This window comes from Colletotrichum phormii (assembly GCF_030913505.1).
Source record: "Colletotrichum phormii strain CBS 102054 chromosome Unknown BDP81scaffold_18, whole genome shotgun sequence".
In the NCBI taxonomy this organism is placed as follows: domain Eukaryota; kingdom Fungi; phylum Ascomycota; class Sordariomycetes; order Glomerellales; family Glomerellaceae; genus Colletotrichum; species Colletotrichum phormii.
The window spans coordinates 521,154-539,505 of record NW_026851460.1 but is presented as its reverse complement, the minus strand read 5'-3'; the positions used below and the strand labels follow the sequence as shown (position 1 = coordinate 539,505).

The window sequence follows — 18,352 nt, the reverse complement described above, 5'->3', positions numbered from 1 at the left end:
ATGATTATGCAGACATTCTAGCAGGGGAAGCCAAAGAGATGCGAAAAGCCCACGTCACGGCAGGGGAGAGAGCATACGAGTAGAAACTCCGTAAATACATTACACCGAAGATACCAACAAGCAGTGGAGGAATTCAAAAAGAAGGGCATGGTTTGGCATTTGCACAACATGCTTATTACTACTACATCAAGTTACAAAAGGAGGCCTTTCCATTGTCAAAGGGCAGAATGACATGAACTCTAAAAATCCCCACCCACAGCTTTCTCGCGTACACGTTGAACTAAACTGATCTACTTAGTTCGTGACCACAGGCGCACTGCGATTCCACTCTTTCTTTTCAACTGCATCCACCATGAAGCCGGCCACGCTCCGCCTCGTGATCTTGGGCATCCAGCACACGCCGCTGCCCTCGTCATCGTACACGTTGACCGGCAGCTTCTCGCCCTCGACCAGCATGGGCGGTCTGATCAGGACCCAGTCCACCACGTCGTTGCCGGCGTCGCCTTTGATGAGAGTGTCTACCGCGTTGTGGTCGTCGAGGGTGTATGTACTTCATGTTTGTGTGGTTGAATAAGGCGCGGAGCGGGAGGATGAGGGACTTTGAGCTTGCGCCGGCGCCTTGCATGCTGTTTATGACGAGTTTGGGCCTCCATTCGGGCGAAGTGTTTACAAGTAGGGATTTTATTGCGGTTAGGGTGTTATTGACGGAGTCGTGGAGGAGGGCGGGGGGTGTGTTTGGGTCGAGGGCGGACAAGGGGGAGTCGGATTGGCGGCGGGGGTTGAGGGTGATTATGATTGCGTCTGGGGGGGGGATGTTGTTTGTTGCATTGCGTTTAAGAGATTGGGGAGGGAGAGGGGGGTGCCTTTTTTGAGGTCGAGGTTTTTGTGAAGGGGGAGAGAGGTGGTTGTGGGATCGCGGACGAGGGCTGTGATTGTGCGGTTTCGGGAGAGGGCTTCGGCGAGGACGAGGGTGCCATTGCGGCCTGTTGCGCCGATGAGGAGGATGTGCAAAATTTTTATTTTTTTTGAGAGAGGGGCTGGTTATGGTGTTTTGGTGTTTTGGTGGTTTGGTTATGGGTTTGTAAGTTGAGTAGGGTAGGATGTAGTTGCTTTGAGGCTTGAGAGGGTGGTGATGGTGATGATGGTGATGCTGTTGGTGATGATGAGAGGGCCAAATACGTCTCCATCGCGACTTGCACTTGTCCTTTATACATTTCTCTAGATTTCTAGCTTACTAGTCTACAAGCTATTTACCATGAGAAGCAGAAACCTCATTGGAAATCATCCGTTTCTCCTCCCGGCCGAGATCCTTTTGCTTCAGTACAGCTCAGCTTTCAGTTTCCCGTATCGCCTTCCATTCTTCATAATCTATCGGCCGAGAAGGATCTCACGTCGGAAAGGAATGGGGGGAAAGGGGGCTTTGCGCCAGCCACGTCGGCGCAATTGAGACTGATTTTCGTGTCTGCTGACCAAACAACCTCGTATAATTCACGGAACCGAAGATGATGGGAAGAGCTAAGTTGAGTTGTCGGCACCTTTCACTCGGCCGGGTGTTTGTGGTTTTGTTGCATCTCGACCGAGAGACCACGGCGGACACGGCGGACACGGCGGACATGGCGGACGGGGGGAATTGGGAGCCGACGCTAAAGTGGTGCTTACGCAGTCTGGCAATGCGATTGATGAGGTTGCGGAGAAGGGCTGTATTTATGGGGTCTATTTTCTTTCAGTTCATTCTTTATTTTTGACGCTTGGGATTTGCGGTGCTTCTCAATGAAGCAGGGTACTAGTTGAGTTTGCGTTGGAGATGGAAAATGGATTCCTTTACAGTCTTTGGCCCTTTGTGTTTCTACACATCCCCTACCAGGTTCTCAACGTCCATGTCATTCAATCGCTCGAGAACACGAAGGGCACAGAAATATCGGAGTCATCAGCCGCGTTAGATTTGAGTAAACGCGGATGTTCTTCCGGATATCAAAGTTTTTTATTTTATTTTACAAACCTGTAGGGGACAAGATGCGATAGGGGCTTGGCGAAGCAACCCGTTTTGCGTTCAAGTCGGGGGTTGAAGGTTGGGGTTTGCGCAAAGTGCTGTGAGTACAGTGTAAAGCCGGTCGGACGCGGGATACCAAATCGGGACCGCTCGGCCGAGTGTGGGGAAGGGGAGGGGGGGATCTAGGTTTTTGGTGGTTTGAAGGTTTTTTGCTTTGCAAGGGTGTTTGGTTGACGGGTTAAGGCGAGGGCAAAGTATGTGGTTGGTGGTGTGAAGGAAGGGGTGTGAAGGAGAAGAAGAAGAAGAAGAAGGGAAGAAGAATATGAGACGGTTTTTGCTCACGGGTGGTGGTGTTTGGGTGTCACAGGTGTATGCTTCTAAGGATAGGTACAAGTCTTTTTCCAGAGAAGGTTTCTCGGTGGAGCCGAGAGGTTCGAAGGTGAGATGGAACGATTCAGAGTTTCTTCCCTCCTTTTAGGTTGAAGAGGGAGGGGTGGAGGGGTGGCGTGCTGTGTCTCTGTGTGTGTCAAGTTAGGGGAGCTCGGGGTTCACGTTGACGCCTTTTCTCCGGTTGGGGGTGGTTTGGAGGAGGGATTCGGGAACATCAATCTCGGAGGATGGAGGACGAGAGGGGGTGTGTGTGTGTGTGTGTGTGTGTGTGTGTGTGTATACCACTTGATGGGATAGGATGGTTCAGGGCAGACAGTCGATCATTGTTCTGTTCGGTGTAGTTACATAGCGAGAATAGTGCTTACTCGGGGTTAGGGGGTCCTCTCTGACAAACCGAAGCTTGTGTGCTTAGTGATTTAGGCCGCAGGGTGAATAATGAGATGGAGGGAGAGCAGCGATTCGGCGGCTCGGAGGTTGCAGAGGGGGGTCTGGGTGAGGGGGGTGATGGTGGATGTGGGATGTTGGGCCGCAGGCGGACACGGACGCGGAGAAGGGGGGCCCCCGGAAGCACGGAGGACGCTTTGCTGGATTGGGTGATTCGTATGTTTCTCGGCCGAGTGGCGGGTCCGGTCATACGGAGGAGGGGGGCGCGGCTGAGGTGGCTTTGTTGGTGAGAGGGCGAGATTGGTTCATGGGAGCGGGCGCCCTTGGAGGACGATGATGTGTTCTTTTTTTTTTTTTGGCTTACCAAGTATGAGAGGGACTAATGGACTTTAGGCAGCATGGTATGGCAAGCGGGATGGGTATAAAGGTTCATGGGGTCTCCCCAATGTTGTGTTGAGGATATCAAGGCATGCAAAACACCAAGCAATTCTCACCATCGTCGCTGGGTATATTAGTCCACTACCCAGTCACTCATCACACTCTATCTTGTCACACATTTACTCTCACTCGAAATAGCACTCACAATGCCTACCAAAACAGCCACCCCTCATGACAACGTCGACGACGTCGCCATCATCGGCGGCGGCATCGCAGGCATGGCCCTCGCCCTCGCCCTCAACGCGCACGCCATCCCCGCCACAATCTACGAGTCCCACGACGCGGTGCCGCTGCCCCCCCCCCCCCCCCCCCCCCCCCACCACCACGCGGGCGGCGGCATGATGCTCTGCCCCAACGCCCTGCGCATCCTCGAATCCCCGGGCGTCTACGAGCTGCTCTTCGACAAGGCGTACAGCTTCGACTACGTCTACTACAAGGACCGCGACGAAGTCACGGTCGACCGGTACGCTCTCGGCGGCAAGGCCGCGTTCGGGTACGATGCCGTGCGGATTTTCCGGCAGGAGTTGATTGAGATTCTCGCGGGGGCGTGTCGGGAGCGAGCGCGGGGTGGAGGTGCGGTATGGCAAGAGGTTTGCGAGAGTTTTTGGTGAGGATGAGGGAGGGGTGGAGTTTGAGTTCGCGGACGGGGAGAGGCGGAGAGGCGGAGGGCTGGGGTACTTGTCGGCGCGGACGGGATCCACTCGCGGGTGCGGAGCACTTACGTCGCGCCGGAGGCGAAGCCGGCGTTTGTGGGGCTCGCGGCGCTGACGTACGCGGTGCCGACGGCGCAGCTGCGGGTGCCGGAGGATAAAGACTACACGTTCCCCGTCAGCGTGGCGAGTGGCAACGGGGTGTTTGTGCTGGCGCCGCAGGGGCGTGACGGCGGGGAGATGTTGGCGGGGACGCAGGTGCCGTTTGATGCCGAAAAGGCGAGTCTGCCGCGGGAGGCGCTGATGGCGGATAAGGAGGCGCTCAAGGCGCGGTTGAGGTTGAATGAGGAGGCGTGGCCTGGATTGGTGCGGTCTGCGCTCGAGGGGATCCGGGACGAGACGATGAATGTGTGGCCGTTTTTCATGTTGCCTGCGCTGGAGAGGTGGGCTTCGCGGGATGGCGGGGGAAGGGTTTTAGTGTTGGGGGATGCGGCGCATGCGATTCCGCCTACGACGGGGCAGGGAGCTTCTATGGCGTTGGAGGATGCGGCTTCGCTTGCGCTGGTGGTGAAGAGGATGAGAGAGAGAGAGAGAGAGAGAGAGAGAGAGAGAGTCGGGGGAAGATTGGGTGGGAGGAAGGTGTGGAATTCTGGCAGGGGATTCGGAGGGAGAGGTTGGGGAGGTTGGTTGGGTTGACGAAGATGTTGAACAATAAGAGGCTTCCGAGCGATGAGATGGCAAAGTTGCCGAGAGAGGAGGTTTGGTTTGAGGAGGGGGAGGGGGAGGGGGAGGGGCAGATGAGTTGGTTGTATGTGCCCGAGATTGAGAAGCGGGTTGAAGAGTGGGTGGAGAGGAAGTTGCAGTGATTTATGATGCTTTGAGTTGTGAGGTGTGTAATATCTCGGAAGAGACATATATAGGCCAATGGTTAAATTGGAGTTCACGGGTTCACAATGCTGAGTTCCTCACACATCATGAGCATTAACAGCGTTACAATAATTGAACCGCAAGACCATGACATCTGCAAATTGTGTTGTGTCTTGGTAACCTTTGATAGACTGATTAGTAGCTTAGGTTGATGGGCTAAGTAAGACTCTCTACAAGTCCACGAGGAATACAATATCATGTGCAAAAACCACCAAGTCTGAATCACCTATTCGAGTCAGCATTTCGTCGCATTCTTGGTTAATTAGTCCCCAAAGTGTTCGACGACCAAGGTTACCAAAAAAGGGCCCTAGCAAAGAGGGACCGAATTTACCTCGGCAAGCAACATGATTGGCCACCATGTTTGGGGAAACAGCTGCAGGTTCAAGCTCGAGTTGCTCGACCGTCTCTTAGCGGCCGGGGCCTCGGCATTCTGCGTCTTCGAGACGCTGTTTCCCCGCATCGAAGCTCCCCTAATGATCCCCCCGTTGCAGCGGTGTTACATGCCAGTTGTGGGTTAAGGTGGTGTTTTGACGCTGGTTTTGGTCACAAAGTCACAGCAGATAGTGCGGAATTTGTGCCGGTAGGCGGGCGGTAGGCGGGCGGTAGGCGGTAACAAGGTAGCTCGGGGAGGGAGGAAACCTGGAGAAGCTCATCCATCTCTATCCGTATTCCCGGGGTGAAAAAGAAAGCGGTGCTGGAAGAGGGGGAGGCGAAAGCTTGCCAACTTCATCTGTTATTTCCTCGCAGAGCACATGAAAGACAGACTCTGTAACTATACCTTTTTTAAATCGTTTCTGAATAGCCGGGGGAATAATATCACCAGGTCCTACCCTAGATTGTCTCTCCAGTTGCCTTTCCCATTCTCTACTATACCATTGAGATTGGCAACCCTCAATACTCCCAAACCATCATCGAGCTCAAGTAAAAGCTACCTCAAGTATCACAACCACACCACAGGAACATCTCCTACATCTAACTCAGACACTCAACACTCAACACACATCACACATCACACATCATACAAAATGGCGCCAAGACAACAACGCCAAAAGGCGCCCTGCTACGTCCTCGGCGTCGGCATGACCAAATTCATCAAGCCCCGCGGCAAGGTCGACTACACGGAGCTGGGCTTCGAGGCCGGCGTCAAGGCCATGCTCGACGCCCAGATCAACTACGACGACGTCGAGCAGGGCGTCGCCTGCTACTGCTACGGCGACAGCACCTGCGGCCAGCGCGTCTTTTACCAGTTCGGCATGACGGGCATCCCCATCTACAACGTCAACAACAACTGCTCCACGGGGTCCACCGGCCTCGCCATGGCCCGCAGCTTCGTCTCGTCCGGCGCCGCCGACTGCGTGCTCGTCGTCGGCTTCGAGAAGATGATGCCCGGTTCGCTGCAGAGCTTCTTCAATGATCGGGAGAACCCCACGGGCACGACCATCAAGATGATGGCTGAGACGAGGGGCATCACCAACGCGCCTGGTGCTGCGCAGATGTTTGGCAATGCTGGGCGGGAGTACATGGAGAAGTATGTTTTTTTCCCCCTCCGTCTTTCCGACAGATTGCATTTACACCATTGCTAATGCCATGCGCAGATACGGCGCCAAGGCCGAAGACTTTGCGGAAATCGCCCGCATCAACCACGAGCACTCCACAAAGAACCCCTACTCCCAGTTCCAGGACGTCTACACCCAGGAACAGATCCTCAAGGCCCCCGAGATCTTTGCGCCCCTCACCAAGCTGCAGTGCTGCCCGACCTCGGACGGCGGCGCTGCCGCCGTCCTCGTCTCGCAGGCCTTCCTCGACGACCGGCCCCACCTCAAGGACCAGGCCGTCCTCGTCGCGGGCCAGTGCCTCGCCACCGACGCGCCCTCGCTCTTCTCGCGGTCCGCCATCGATCTCATGGGCTTCGAGATGACGCAGCACGCCGTCAAGGCCGCCATGGGCGAGGCCGGGCTCACGCCCAAGGACGTCCAGGTCGTTGAGCTGCATGATTGCTTCTCGGCGAATGAGATGATTGTTCTCGATTCGCTTGGTTTGGCGGAGCCGGGGAAGGCGCATGAGCTGGTGAGGCGCGGGGATATCACGTACGGTGGGAAGTACGTCGTCAACCCGTCGGGCGGGCTCATTTCCAAGGGGCACCCGCTGGGCGCTACGGGTATCGCGCAGTGCGCTGAGCTGGTCTGGCATCTGCGCGGCTGGGCCAACAACCGTGCTGTCAAGGGGACCAAGGCTGCGCTGCAGCATAACCTGGGTCTCGGCGGCGCCGTGGTCGTGACGGTGTATCGTCGCGCGGACGGTAAGGAGGCGCCGGCGATTGACTCGGCGGCGGTGGGCAAGGTGAATAAGCTGGGATATAACCCGGCTGTTGAGGCCAAGGGGTTCACGGCGCAGCAGGCGGCGGCTGTGAGGAGTAAGACCAAGAGGAGCGATTGGGCTTTGCAGGATACGGAGGAGAAGGTTGAGGCGCGGTTCTAGGCGGAGAGTTGGTCGGGATATTGGTCTGTATTAATGAGATTGTGAAAAATAGCTATGAAATGTATGTCGCGTCGATCAATCTCGCTGGGTTCATCTCATTATCGTTGACGCCGTTGGATTTTCTCTCCTCCTGATCTCTCAGTGAGAGCTGACCGAGGAAGATGTTCTTATGCGCTGTTGGTCTTCTTGACCTCATACGTCAACAGCGTCACCCAGTAACCCTCGCCGCCGTACTTGGTATCGTCCTGGTAGCCGCGGTGAACTTCCTTAAAGCCCAGCCTCTTGTAAACGTTCAGGCCGGCCGGGAAAGCCAGGATGAAGATGTCAATTCCCGTCTCCTCAGCAAGCCGTATCCCCTCCTGGACGAGCACAGTCGCGATCCCTTTGCCCTTGTGATCGGGATGAACAGCAAGGTAGTCGAGTCCTTCATTCACACTTTAGCTCAAGAGTTTAGAGGTCTCAGAAGGGAAGGGGGGAAGAGGCAGTGGGCCCGGGGCCCGGGGCCGGCCCCGAACTTCAAGTCCGAAAGTCCGGGGGGCGGGGGGGGGCACTCCCGTTTCCATTCATGACCCGACGGGAACTTACTGATATACGGCTTCTCCGCCAAAATCCGCATCTTCTGCGGAACGCAATCATCGATGCCGTCCATATCAATCGGCTCCCACCACGCAGCGTCAGACCGCTCTTTTATCGCCCTCCTCTCCTCCCGGCTCACCGCATCCTCTGCAATCTTGGATCCGGCCCACGCCGCCGCGTCCCGGTGACCGGCCGGCAGCTCCCAGCGCGCGTAGCCCACGAGCTCGCCTGTTTGCGTGTCGACGGCCTTTTGGTGGCGCAGGGCGGCGGTGTTGCGTAGGAGATTGTTTGGCGTGCGCTTTGTGGCTTCGGCGATGAGGAAGTCGAGGGTTGTGTTTTTGGGCCAGAGGAGGTTCCAGTTCGGGTTTGTCCAGAAGGCGGAGATGTTGTTGTGGGCTAGGGCGGGGCTGTCTGCGAGGGTTACGGGTTGGACTTTGTAGGGGGGCATGGTTTGGGATGTGGGAGGGTGAGATGTTGAAGGTTGTTATTTGGTGTTGAGATTGAGATTTGGGATGTGGATGTGTTGGTGGATGGAGAGTTTTGATGCCGGATTGCCAAGGATCGTGGGCGGCTTATATAGAAGGTGGGGAGTTGTGGTTCATCAATTGGTGCAAGTCAATGAAGCAAGTTTGCAATGTGGTCTCTTCTTGATAATGACAGGGTTCCTTGATTGCGGGATTTATCATCTTGTGAACGTGAGGTGCAGAGGTATGCTAACTGGAACGAGCTGTGATGAAGAGTCACTGATTACCCTGGATGAGTCTCTCGAGGACGATGATTTGCTGGGACATGTTCTCGAAGGATTCGAAGCCGTGTATCCCGGTCTGTTTCCCCGTAGCGGGAGATGTGTCCCCCAAACCGCTTACAGGCCATGAATTCTGATCTTGAGTTCAACGCTCGTCGAGTCTTGCCCGTGATAATCAGAGAGCCTTGTTCGAAGCAACAACAATCGTCTTGAGATCTTAGAACCCAGTAAGGCCAGAGAGACCTTCGACGGAGAGTCACGAACAGGAATCTTCTGGGTTCGGAACTTAACAGGCATGACTCGAACTTCTCCGTATCGTAGGTGCTGATTGCTGACCGGCACACAATTGCCGAAAACACATTGAAGATGACGTGTCTGCTTCGACCGAGCCTGAGCCTTTCCTTTCATCGGCTTCAATTGAATCACTTGTTAATCTCCTCGTAGCGTCATTAAGTGAGAGCGAATTGGTAAGTGCATCACCCTTCAGCTTGAGAACTTGAGCTTTAGGTCGAGAGTCGCAGAGGTGCATCTAAGCTTTTCGCCAAGGACGTTGGTTTGTATAGCCTTGCAAAGTTTCGGGGAAGATGCAACTTATAATCATGAGACATGGAACTACCGTTGTGATCCTTCTGCTCGCACTCTTTCTCTTGTAAGTTCTGACACCGGAGCGAACTGCGCGAGTCAGACAGTTGAATGAGTACTCGGATTCGATCGCGACAATATACAGTACATAGGGGTAGAACAACGAGTCATCACAGAAGAATCAATTCTCTACCCGGACTATACGAGTCTCTGAGACTGGATCAGAGAGCTCGCATTCATTGACTTTCTCTCCCACTTCCCCGAGGTTACTGTCCGTAATACGGATCGTCAAAAGGTTGAGAGTAAATAACTACTAGCCTCGAAGTATAATAGAAAGCTTTAATGATCTAGTGGGGTCCAGTTGGCAACTAGGACTCAAATGATGGTAAGAAAACGACAACTCTATTGCATGAGTCGCCTGTTCACTGTCTAACACCAGCTAATTATCACGACAACGAAACTCCACAATACCGCCCGCCGGGACGGCGTCACCGCCTACCCATGTATCGTGAGCGCAACGGTATCCGTATGGCCTCGTACAGGAAAATAGAATGAGGAGTACACCGTAGGCGCAATTAGTCCATCACTTGGGTAGAAGCTTAGGCCACGCAAAAAATAACACAGAAAGAATGGGGAGATAGGGGTTGTGCGTTGCATATGTTGCTATATAACTAGGTTGTCAGAAACAATCCCGTTTCGACGACTGGTACTTGGACCCAAACACCTTGCTATCCCACACCAACCCAGTCAAGATCCCATCAAACCGACACAATGAAGCTGTCTTCCTCCCTCTTCTTCATCGCCCAGATGGCCGGCACCGCGTTCGCTCTGAGCGGCGACGGAGCAAAGTGCCAGCTCAACATTGAGTGCCTCAGTGGCTACTGCATGCCTCACACCGGCTCGTCGGAATACGTCTGCTGGGGTCAGCGCCGCAAGGGAGGTTAGTAGACGCCCCGCATGGAGATTCCCCAGAGGAGAAGGGTTTATCAAGTAAGCGTTTACTAATGGGAGTTTTGCTGTGGTCTAGATTGGTGCAATGTCAACTACTCCGGAACTGTGTGCAACAGTGGCTTGACGTGTAAATCTTACCAAGGTACGTCTCTGAGGATCTCTTTATATAGGTCGTGGTTCGGGTTGGGTAGTATGGTATGCTGACGTTGTTGGCAGGGAGCTGGTTCCTTGGCAAGTGCACTTAATGTCAACGTTGGTAGCTTCATATATAATATATCACAAGAGTCTAAGTGGTGATGGACCAGTCAATACAATAATAAATACAATCTAGAAAGCTCAGATATCTTGGTGATCCAACGTTCAGCTAGAGAAGCTTACATATCAAGAGCATGTCGGGGCGAGGAGTTGTACCAACCGGCTTCCCTGATGATGAAATCCGCAACTCTTAGTGAGCTAATTCATATATAAATGATGAAAAAGAAGGAGCATCTTAGGCAACACATGCTTTGAAATGGTATTATTATACGAGACACCGCTATATCCAACACTATCGTTGCCTCCTAGCTTCACCAGCCTCCTTGCCCAGCTTCTCCAACGCATCCTCATACTTCTGCACCCTCTCCTCCTCGAACCCACCGCTATCGGGATCCCCGATACGCAGGCGATCAACCTTGTCCGCGCGGCGGATCCCGCTGCTCGGCTTGGCAATCTTGCCCCAGAACCAACCGCTCTCGCCGTCCTCCACCAGCGTCCAGGCGGCGCCGGCGCGGCCGGCACGCGCGGTACGGCCAACGCGGTGGACGTAGCCGGCGGCACTGGCGGGGAGGTCGTAGTTGATGACGTTGTCGAGGAGGGGCAGATCGATACCGCGGGCGACGAGGTCGGAGGCGACGAGGAGGCGGAGGCGGCGGGAGGCGAAGGCGCGGAGGGCGCGGCGGCGGTCCGAGGTCTTTTGGGTTGAGGTGAGGGTTGCGATGAAGGGGGCCAGGGCAGGGTGGAGGAGGGAGATGAGGCGGGAGAGACGGAGGGCGGATTCGTTTGATTTGGTGAAGATGAGGGCTGTTGTTGTGAAGGGTTTTGTGGAGGGTTTGGGGGTGGTGGTGGCGGCGGCTGTTGAGCTGGCGTCTGAGGAGCTGTCCGAGTCCGAGTCGGAATCGGAGTCGGAGCTGGAGTCCGAGGAATCGTCTGATGAGGATGTGGCGTCGTCTTCCGCAGTGGATTTGGAGTCCGTCTTGGAAGCGGTGTCGGACATGAGGTGGCCATCGAGAAGGAGGTCGATAAGGTAGAGTGGCTTGAGGTTCGCGTCGTGTACTCTGATGGCCGACTCCTTGAGCAGAGTGGGCAGGGTATGCTCTGCAATAGGTGCCGTACCGTCGGCTTTGTCGCCTTCCAAGACGATGAGCTGCGGCCTCCGAAGCTGCAGCCCACTCAGCAAGCTGAGGTCCCGCGTCAGGGTGGCACTGAGGACGACTTTGCGTACGCCGCTGAGATTTGAGTCGGGGAAATCGCGAGCGCTGAACTTATTGGTGCTGAGCTTGGGCATCACGGTGTCAAGCCAACCCTGAAAACTTTGAGCGAGGAGCTTGTCGGCTTCGTCGACAACCATCCAACGCACGTAGTCTAGTGAGAAGCCGGGGGTCAGGTTGATGTGCTCGACGAGCCTTCCCGGGGTGCAGATTAGGACGTCGACCTTGGATGTGTAGTCGACAATGTGATCCGGGAGAGACCCGGCGGTCGGCTTCGTTACTGCTGCGTCCTCATCTTCCGCCGCCGTGTCCTCAACATCCTTCCATGCCTCCAATTCTCTTTGGTGTGCGGCGCGGTATGCTTCAGGGTCGTACTTCTCCCCTTTTTCGACGAGGCTGGTCTGCTCGTGCTTCAACTGCTGACTACCGATGGAGATACCAATGCGCACCCTCTTCTGCTCACGGCCATCGAATGCGCTAGCGCAAAGCTCAAATACCTCCTGGGCCTGCTTCACCAGCTCACGCGTCGGCAGAACGACCAGAGCCCGCAGTCTCGTCACGGCCCCTTGGCTGATGTCGCGCACGATAGGCAAGGCGTATGCCAGCGTCTTACCGGAGCCAGTGGCCGCCGCAACAAGAAGATCACCTTGCCGATGCTTGCACGACGGCAGAAGCAAGGGAAGAGCGGCCGTCTGAACAGCAAAGGCGTCCTTGAAACCCTTTGACTCGAGAATCTGGGCTGCTTTCGGGTTGATGCCAATGTCTGCGAAGGGCGTCCGTGTGTCGGGAGCTACGCGTATCGGGGCGGCGAGCCAAGGCGGGAGCGTCTCGTATGAGGGTTTCGAGGTATCGAGGGCGGTCGGTTCGGGTTGTGGAAGGGGCACCAAGTCGTATTCTTCTTCCTTCTCCTCCTCCTCGTCCACATCCATCTTGTCCGCGGCCTCGTTCTTGGCGATCAGCTCTGCTGACTTTTTCAAGTACTTTGTAGCCTTGGCCAAGACGTCCTTGTGTCTTCTGCCGACGGCGCCATCCTCTGCATCTTCGTCCTGTCCGCGGTCCTTCTTCTTCTTTTTCTTATCCTTCTTCTCTTTGGTGTCCTCCCCGTCGCTACCAGCCTCGACAGCCGAGACCTCAGATACATGCTTTTTCGTTTTCTTCTTTTCCGACTTCGTGTCTTCTGATTCCGATTTCTTGGACTTCTTTGGTGTCGTCTTGTCTTCGTCCGAGGCAGCATCACCTTCTGACTTTCTTGACTTCTTCTTCTTCTTGACAGGGGTATCTAAGGTCTCGACTGGCTCTTCATGTTTGCGCTTCGTCGCCGGGGACAGCACGTCGTTGCTTTCTGGTGCAAAACTTGAAATGGAGGCGCGAGGCTTCTTGGAGGGAACAAATCGTGCATATGGAACGGCCGCCGTGGTACCTTCGGTCACGACTGGCTCGCTAGCTGGTGTCGCGGATGGCTCTGAAGCTGGGGGAGGCGGCGGCGGCGGCGAAGGTTCGACAGGCGCCTGGGCCTCCTTCTTCTTGGATGGGACGTAACGAGCGTACATGGTGTCAATTGGGTTCTCGCGAACCTTGTAGAGTCGTTCCTGACGTTGTGTGCACCTCTGTTTTCGCAGCGAGGCTTGACATTCAAATGTTGGAGGGGCACCTGTCGCACCGTCCCAAAAAAAAAGTTGGATGGACTTCCTTATCGCAATTCTGCCAGGTTCTACCGCTTGCCATATCTTCCTTATCGGAGCATCATGCCGCAGCTTCCCCCCTAAAGCTTCCATTCCGTCGCGCAAGGTACCTACCTCCCCACGCTACCTTGGCTGAGAAGGACCTTGAGGAACACACTTCACCTATACATTCCCTTTGCGACGACAGATCTTGTCCCGCGACTTTGCGTCTGACAACCTGCAATGCTTCTACATCGTTTTTCTAGGTGACCACCGCTCGCTCTGAGCATACTGACAACATGGCTCGAACATACAATATCGCTATGGCCAGCGACTTCTTCTTCCCGCAACCAGGAGGAGTCGAAAGTCACATTTACCAGCTATCCACGAAGCTCATCGATCGAGGGCACAAAGTCATCATCATCACCCACGCATATAAGGGCCGCACCGGTATCCGAAATCTGACAAACGGCCTCCGAGTCTACCACATCCCGTTCCTCGTCGTATTCCGATCGGCTAGTTTCCCAACCGTCTTTTCAGCATTTCCCATCATTCGCAATATCCTCATCCGAGAACAGATCGAAATCGTCCACGGCCACGCGAGTTTGAGCACCTTTTGCCATGAAGCTATTCTGCATGCGAGGACCATGGGTCTACGGACGGTCTTTACGGACCATTCGCTCTTTGGATTCGCCGATGCTAGCAGCATCTTGACAAACAAGATTCTCAAGTTCTCCCTGAGTGACGTGGACCACGTTATTTGTGTCAGCCATACCTGGTACGTTGCGCCGCGCGCCCACCCTTGAATGAACAAGACTGACTGAAACTGTAGCAAGGAAAATACTGTTCTCCGAGCATCTCTAGATCCCCTCATGGTTTCAGTCATACCTAACGCCGTTGTGTCTGAGAACTTCCGTCCACTCGATTATCCCCCTACCGACGCCAACAATGCATTTGGCCAGAACCCGCCCCCGGCGCATCACCTGGGACCGAATGATGTAGTCACAATCGTCGTGATATCTCGTCTCTTCTATAACAAGGGAACGGATCTCTTAACGGCTGCGATCCCTCGCATCCTCGAGAACCACCCAAACACGAGATTCATTATTGCGGGCTCAGGACCCAAGGCCATTGACCTCGAGCAAATGATTGAGCAAAACGTCTTACAAGATCGGGTAGAAATGCTAGGTCCTATTCGCCATGAAGAAGTACGCGATGTCATGGTTCGCGGCCATATCTACCTCCACCCTAGTTTGACGGAAGCTTTTGGCACTGTCATTGTAGAGGCAGCCAGTTGCGGGCTGTACGTGGTATGCACCCAGGTCGGTGGTATTCCTGAGGTCTTACCGTCGCACATGACTGTCTTCGCCAAGCCAGAAGAAGACGACCTAGTCGCTGCAACTGGAAGGGCTATTGCTGCACTGCGAGCAAACAAGATTCGAACAGAACGTTTCCATGAGCAAGTCCAGAAGATGTACTCGTGGACGAATGTTGCTGAACGCACCGAGCGTGTGTACCAGGGAATCACCGGCGAGCTCAGCGAAGCCGAATTCTATGGCTACGACGCTGCTAATTCCTCGACCTTTGGCAACAGTCGAGTGCGATCTTTCGCCCTCATCGATCGACTCAAGCGATACTACGGCTGTGGTATCTGGGCTGGCAAGCTCTTTTGTCTCTGTGCCATCGTTGACTACTTGCTATACCTATTCTTGGAACTTTGGTTCCCGCGAGAGGAGATCGACATTTGCTCCGAGTGGCCGCGAAAAGTTCCTCAAGATGCGGACGACTCCAAAGAAGACTGAGTGTAGTCGAAGTGTTCGATTCGCGCGGCTGGGCGGGCTGCTCCGGGAAACGATTGTTCGGTTATTCAACGAGCAAGCGACGCCAGATCTGGGTCAAGATTCGAATCTAATTGAAGAATTCCACGCATACATTAAGGGAAACGATGTTGCCGACCAGTGGTTATAGGCGTGGACCGGCGATGGCCGGCGGAAATCAACGGACATTGAAAATTGGTCCAGATTCTCCGCACTCCACGCTTCCCCGAGTCAGCCCATCGAGTCTTCCAGATCCGCAACGAAATGCTTCCAACGGGAGAAATCCTCCAATGGTAGCAGTCTGAAAGGAAATCAGCATGGAGTAGGGGTCTCGGCGTGCCGGATTGGCCTCCGTTAACACGATCCGGAGAGCCCCGACGAAAGGACGGGATTGGTTGGCATTCACGATGTGCTCAACACCATGGCGCAGGAACCATCTTCAACGGTCTGGGTCGGCAGTGAGCTGCCTGTTCCGGTCAGGCGCCCGGTGGACCATGCGACCATCTGAACCCCCACCACGCGCGCATCTCGACCATCTCACATGCACAGCGACACAAGACAAAATCCAGCGATTTCCGCCCCTCGTCAGCGACTTCTGGCAATAACCACCAGCAATACACATTGTTTGCCATTGCATCCTACCCACAGTCGCTTTCTCACAACGTCAACAAAACGATTCACAAGTTTTCAACTTCACAAGACCCCGCGCAACCACTTGCCCGCCATGGCCGCCGCACAGGACCTCCCGATGGATCTCCCCATAATCGATCTCGATGTTTTCCTCAACGAGCCGCGCGACTCCGCCGCTTTCCGCGACGAGTGCGAAAAGGCTGCGACCGCCCTCATCACCTATGGTGCGCTTGTCCTGCATGACTCCCGAGTCGCCGAATCCGACAACACTACTTTCCTCGACTTACTCGAGGACTACTTTGCCCAGCCGACCGAAGAGCTCAAGAAGGATGAGCGCCCAGAGCTGAGCTACCAGATCGGCGTCACTCTCGAGGATACAGAGAAGCCCAAATGTGCAGTTGACGAGCCCTGCCTGCAGGTCATCCAGCGCCTGGCGGAATCTGAGCGCCCTCTCGACATTACAGCACACGACCCTGACCCAAAGTGCCGTTTCTTCTGGCGCATGGCCGAGAATCCGCCGTACGAGACCGAGTTCCCCGGGCTCAACGCCCCTAACGTCGTCCCCGAAGCCCCGCACATCCGCGAGCGTTGGCCTCCTGCTATGGACAAGTGGGGAACTTCAATGAAGCAGGCCGTTACGGGCCTGGCAGAGATGGCGGCAGTCGGCTTGGGTCTCCCTGCCGACGCTTTCAGCTCTGCTGGCAAGTACGGACCTCACCTTCTCGCACCAACGGCCTCCGACTTGGTCAAGTACGGCAAGCAGGACACCATTCTCGCTGGCTTCCACACAGACTTGAACTTCCTGACGATTCACGGTCGCTCTCGGTACCCAGGCCTGCACATCTGGGCGCGCAACACTGGAAAGAAGATTGCCGTGAAGATTCCCGAGGGCAACTACTTGCTCGTCCAGGCCGGAAAGCAATTGGAGCATCTGACGGGCGGTCTCATCAAGGCAGGCTTCCACGAGGTTGTGGTAAATGAGAAGACCCTCGCCGTGATTGAGCGCCGCAAAGCTGAACTCCCCGATCGCCCGCTCGTCCGCATCTCGTCAACGTTCTTCTGGCACTTGTCATCAGACCACGATCTCACTCCTATTCCTCAACTATCGGAGCAGGCGCAAAAGGTCAGGGCTGAGCAGTTCAACCTGGGGAGGGACGAGGGCGAAAAGGTCGAGTATGCGCCCATGAAGGTGGGACAACAGGTGCAAGAGTAAGTCACACAATCATTTAAACGTATTTTCGTTTTGATGCTAACAAGCGATGATAGGGAGCTCAAGCACATTGCTCTAATGACATGATGAGGAACAAGATTCGCTGTATTATGATAGAACTATTAATGACAAATTCTCAAAGCGTGGATATGCTTTTTCAAGCCTTGTAGAATTCTTCGCCCACGGCGACATCCACCTTTTCCTTTGCAACTCTGTCAACAGCCGTCTTGGGATCTTCATCGCCGTCCAGCAAGTCTACCCACGACGTCGTGAAGCTGTCATTCTCAGCAATGAGCGCGGCGACCTCGGCGACGGTCTGTCGGCTCGAAGTGCCCTTTGCCTCCTTTGTCTTTCCAAACTCAATCTTGCCCGCAGGCTCCTCGGTCAGCAGACCAGGTCTCAGACTGATTCCCGCAAATCCATCCGTCCTCTTTTGGGATTCCTGCCAAAGGGCCTCGTCGGCGGCGATCTTGGCGAGGGAGTAGTTGTACAGCTTCTTGTTGCCGTCGAGGGCGTCCTGCCAGGCTTTATCGGACCACCAGGTTGGTTTCGTCTTGCGGGAGCTGAGATAGGAGACGAGGATGAATTTCTTGATGGAGGGTGTGGCGACGGCGGCGTTGATAAAGTGGATTGCGGCGTCGCGGTCAATGGCGAAGGTGCGGGAGGGGTCGCCTTTGCCGCCTGCGCCGGCGGACCAGAAGATTGTGTCGGGCTTGACTTCGTTGAGGATGTCTTGGGCTTTTTGTTGGGAGATTACGTCTTCGATGCTGCGGACGAGGACGTTGAGTTTGCCTGATGACTGGCCGGCACCGAGCTTTTCAATGGCGGGGACTTGGTCTTGGGCGCGGATGATGGAGGTTACGGTCCATGACTTTTGGAGGAGGATGGGGGTTAGGTGTTGAGAGACTTTGCCGTGGCCGCCGAGGATGAGGACGTGTTTGCTCATGGTGGGCTATGTTTGCTGTGGACGGTGACTGTGTACAGAATGCGCGGAGCTATTTGTTTGAGCAAGGTACGTCGTGATGTATTCGAGCGTGGTGTGATATGGCAGAACGCCTTGTGAGAGAGGGAGACAACCGATCTAAATAGTATTGTATGTTTGGCACGGAAGACGAGACCGCGGGGCTTTGAAATCAACCTGGATGGCTTCCCCGCTCGGCCCCATTAAAGTACGGCGTTAAGCGGCCGTGGAATGACTTTGATTCGGATGCGGGCGGAGTGGCCGAGGAACAGTACGGGGATACATTGCAAAGTTCAACCCCGCGGATGAGCATTTTCGGGGATCGGGGGGGGGCACGTCACGTCACCGGAGCGTCAGTGACGTAAGTCCCGCGAGTCTATTTGCTTTGCTTTTTTGGACTGTTCCCCACCAGATTGGCTAAAAGCCGACAACGAGCTTCCTTGGGAAAGCACTCAATTGAGTTTTTTTGTTGCTTGCTCGAGTCAGAATCCATGGA

General features: G+C 54.9%; 9 protein-coding genes across 9 annotated transcripts; 5 read left to right on the top strand and 4 right to left on the bottom strand.

Annotated features, from left to right (window-relative positions):
- Positions 1-294: 294 nt before the first annotated feature.
- BDP81DRAFT_397262 (uncharacterized protein) lies at positions 295-977 on the bottom strand (the record flags this gene model as incomplete). The annotated part of the gene is made up of 2 exons (XM_060588296.1): positions 295-550; positions 922-977. The coding sequence occupies 2 exons, from the start codon at positions 975-977 to the stop codon at positions 295-297; spliced, it is 312 nt and encodes a 103-aa protein (XP_060441975.1).
- Positions 978-3,142: 2,165 nt separating this feature from the next.
- On the top strand, positions 3,143-4,877 carry BDP81DRAFT_483383 (uncharacterized protein). Its single transcript, XM_060595056.1, has 3 exons — positions 3,143-3,775; positions 3,854-4,419; positions 4,476-4,877. The coding sequence occupies exons 1-3, from the start codon at positions 3,349-3,351 to the stop codon at positions 4,716-4,718; spliced, it is 1,236 nt and encodes a 411-aa protein (XP_060441974.1). The 5' UTR covers positions 3,143-3,348; the 3' UTR covers positions 4,719-4,877.
- Positions 4,878-5,804: 927 nt separating this feature from the next.
- Positions 5,805-7,257, top strand: BDP81DRAFT_327023 (nonspecific lipid-transfer protein; the record flags this gene model as incomplete). The annotated part of the gene is made up of 2 exons (XM_060585112.1): positions 5,805-6,307; positions 6,375-7,257. 2 exons carry the CDS (start codon positions 5,805-5,807, stop codon positions 7,255-7,257), a joined length of 1,386 nt encoding a protein of 461 aa, XP_060441973.1.
- Positions 7,258-7,337: 80 nt separating this feature from the next.
- On the bottom strand, positions 7,338-8,422 carry BDP81DRAFT_495759 (acetyltransferase). Its single transcript, XM_060595413.1, has 2 exons — positions 7,843-8,422; positions 7,338-7,681 (listed from the first exon to the last, which is right to left on the bottom strand). Exons 1-2 carry the CDS (start codon positions 8,279-8,281, stop codon positions 7,425-7,427), a joined length of 696 nt encoding a protein of 231 aa, XP_060441972.1. The 5' UTR covers positions 8,282-8,422; the 3' UTR covers positions 7,338-7,424.
- Positions 8,423-9,925: 1,503 nt separating this feature from the next.
- BDP81DRAFT_434750 (uncharacterized protein) lies at positions 9,926-10,363 on the top strand. Its single transcript, XM_060590990.1, has 3 exons — positions 9,926-10,100; positions 10,188-10,253; positions 10,328-10,363. Exons 1-3 carry the CDS (start codon positions 9,932-9,934, stop codon positions 10,354-10,356), a joined length of 264 nt encoding a protein of 87 aa, XP_060441971.1. The 5' UTR covers positions 9,926-9,931; the 3' UTR covers positions 10,357-10,363.
- A 40-nt stretch (positions 10,364-10,403) lies between these two features.
- BDP81DRAFT_473995 (P-loop containing nucleoside triphosphate hydrolase protein) lies at positions 10,404-13,127 on the bottom strand (the record flags this gene model as incomplete). The annotated part of the gene is made up of 1 exon (XM_060594672.1): positions 10,404-13,127. The coding sequence occupies one exon, from the start codon at positions 13,125-13,127 to the stop codon at positions 10,659-10,661; it is 2,469 nt and encodes an 822-aa protein (XP_060441970.1). The 3' UTR covers positions 10,404-10,658.
- A 410-nt stretch (positions 13,128-13,537) lies between these two features.
- BDP81DRAFT_397256 (uncharacterized protein) lies at positions 13,538-15,040 on the top strand (the record flags this gene model as incomplete). The annotated part of the gene is made up of 2 exons (XM_060588295.1): positions 13,538-14,016; positions 14,071-15,040. The coding sequence occupies 2 exons, from the start codon at positions 13,538-13,540 to the stop codon at positions 15,038-15,040; spliced, it is 1,449 nt and encodes a 482-aa protein (XP_060441969.1).
- A 763-nt stretch (positions 15,041-15,803) lies between these two features.
- BDP81DRAFT_326690 (uncharacterized protein) lies at positions 15,804-16,982 on the top strand (the record flags this gene model as incomplete). The annotated part of the gene is made up of 2 exons (XM_060585083.1): positions 15,804-16,894; positions 16,952-16,982. The coding sequence occupies 2 exons, from the start codon at positions 15,804-15,806 to the stop codon at positions 16,980-16,982; spliced, it is 1,122 nt and encodes a 373-aa protein (XP_060441968.1).
- A 70-nt stretch (positions 16,983-17,052) lies between these two features.
- Positions 17,053-17,841, bottom strand: BDP81DRAFT_326858 (NAD dependent epimerase/dehydratase; the record flags this gene model as incomplete). The annotated part of the gene is made up of 1 exon (XM_060585094.1): positions 17,053-17,841. The coding sequence occupies one exon, from the start codon at positions 17,839-17,841 to the stop codon at positions 17,053-17,055; it is 789 nt and encodes a 262-aa protein (XP_060441967.1).
- Between the last annotated feature and the right edge of the window lie 511 nt (positions 17,842-18,352).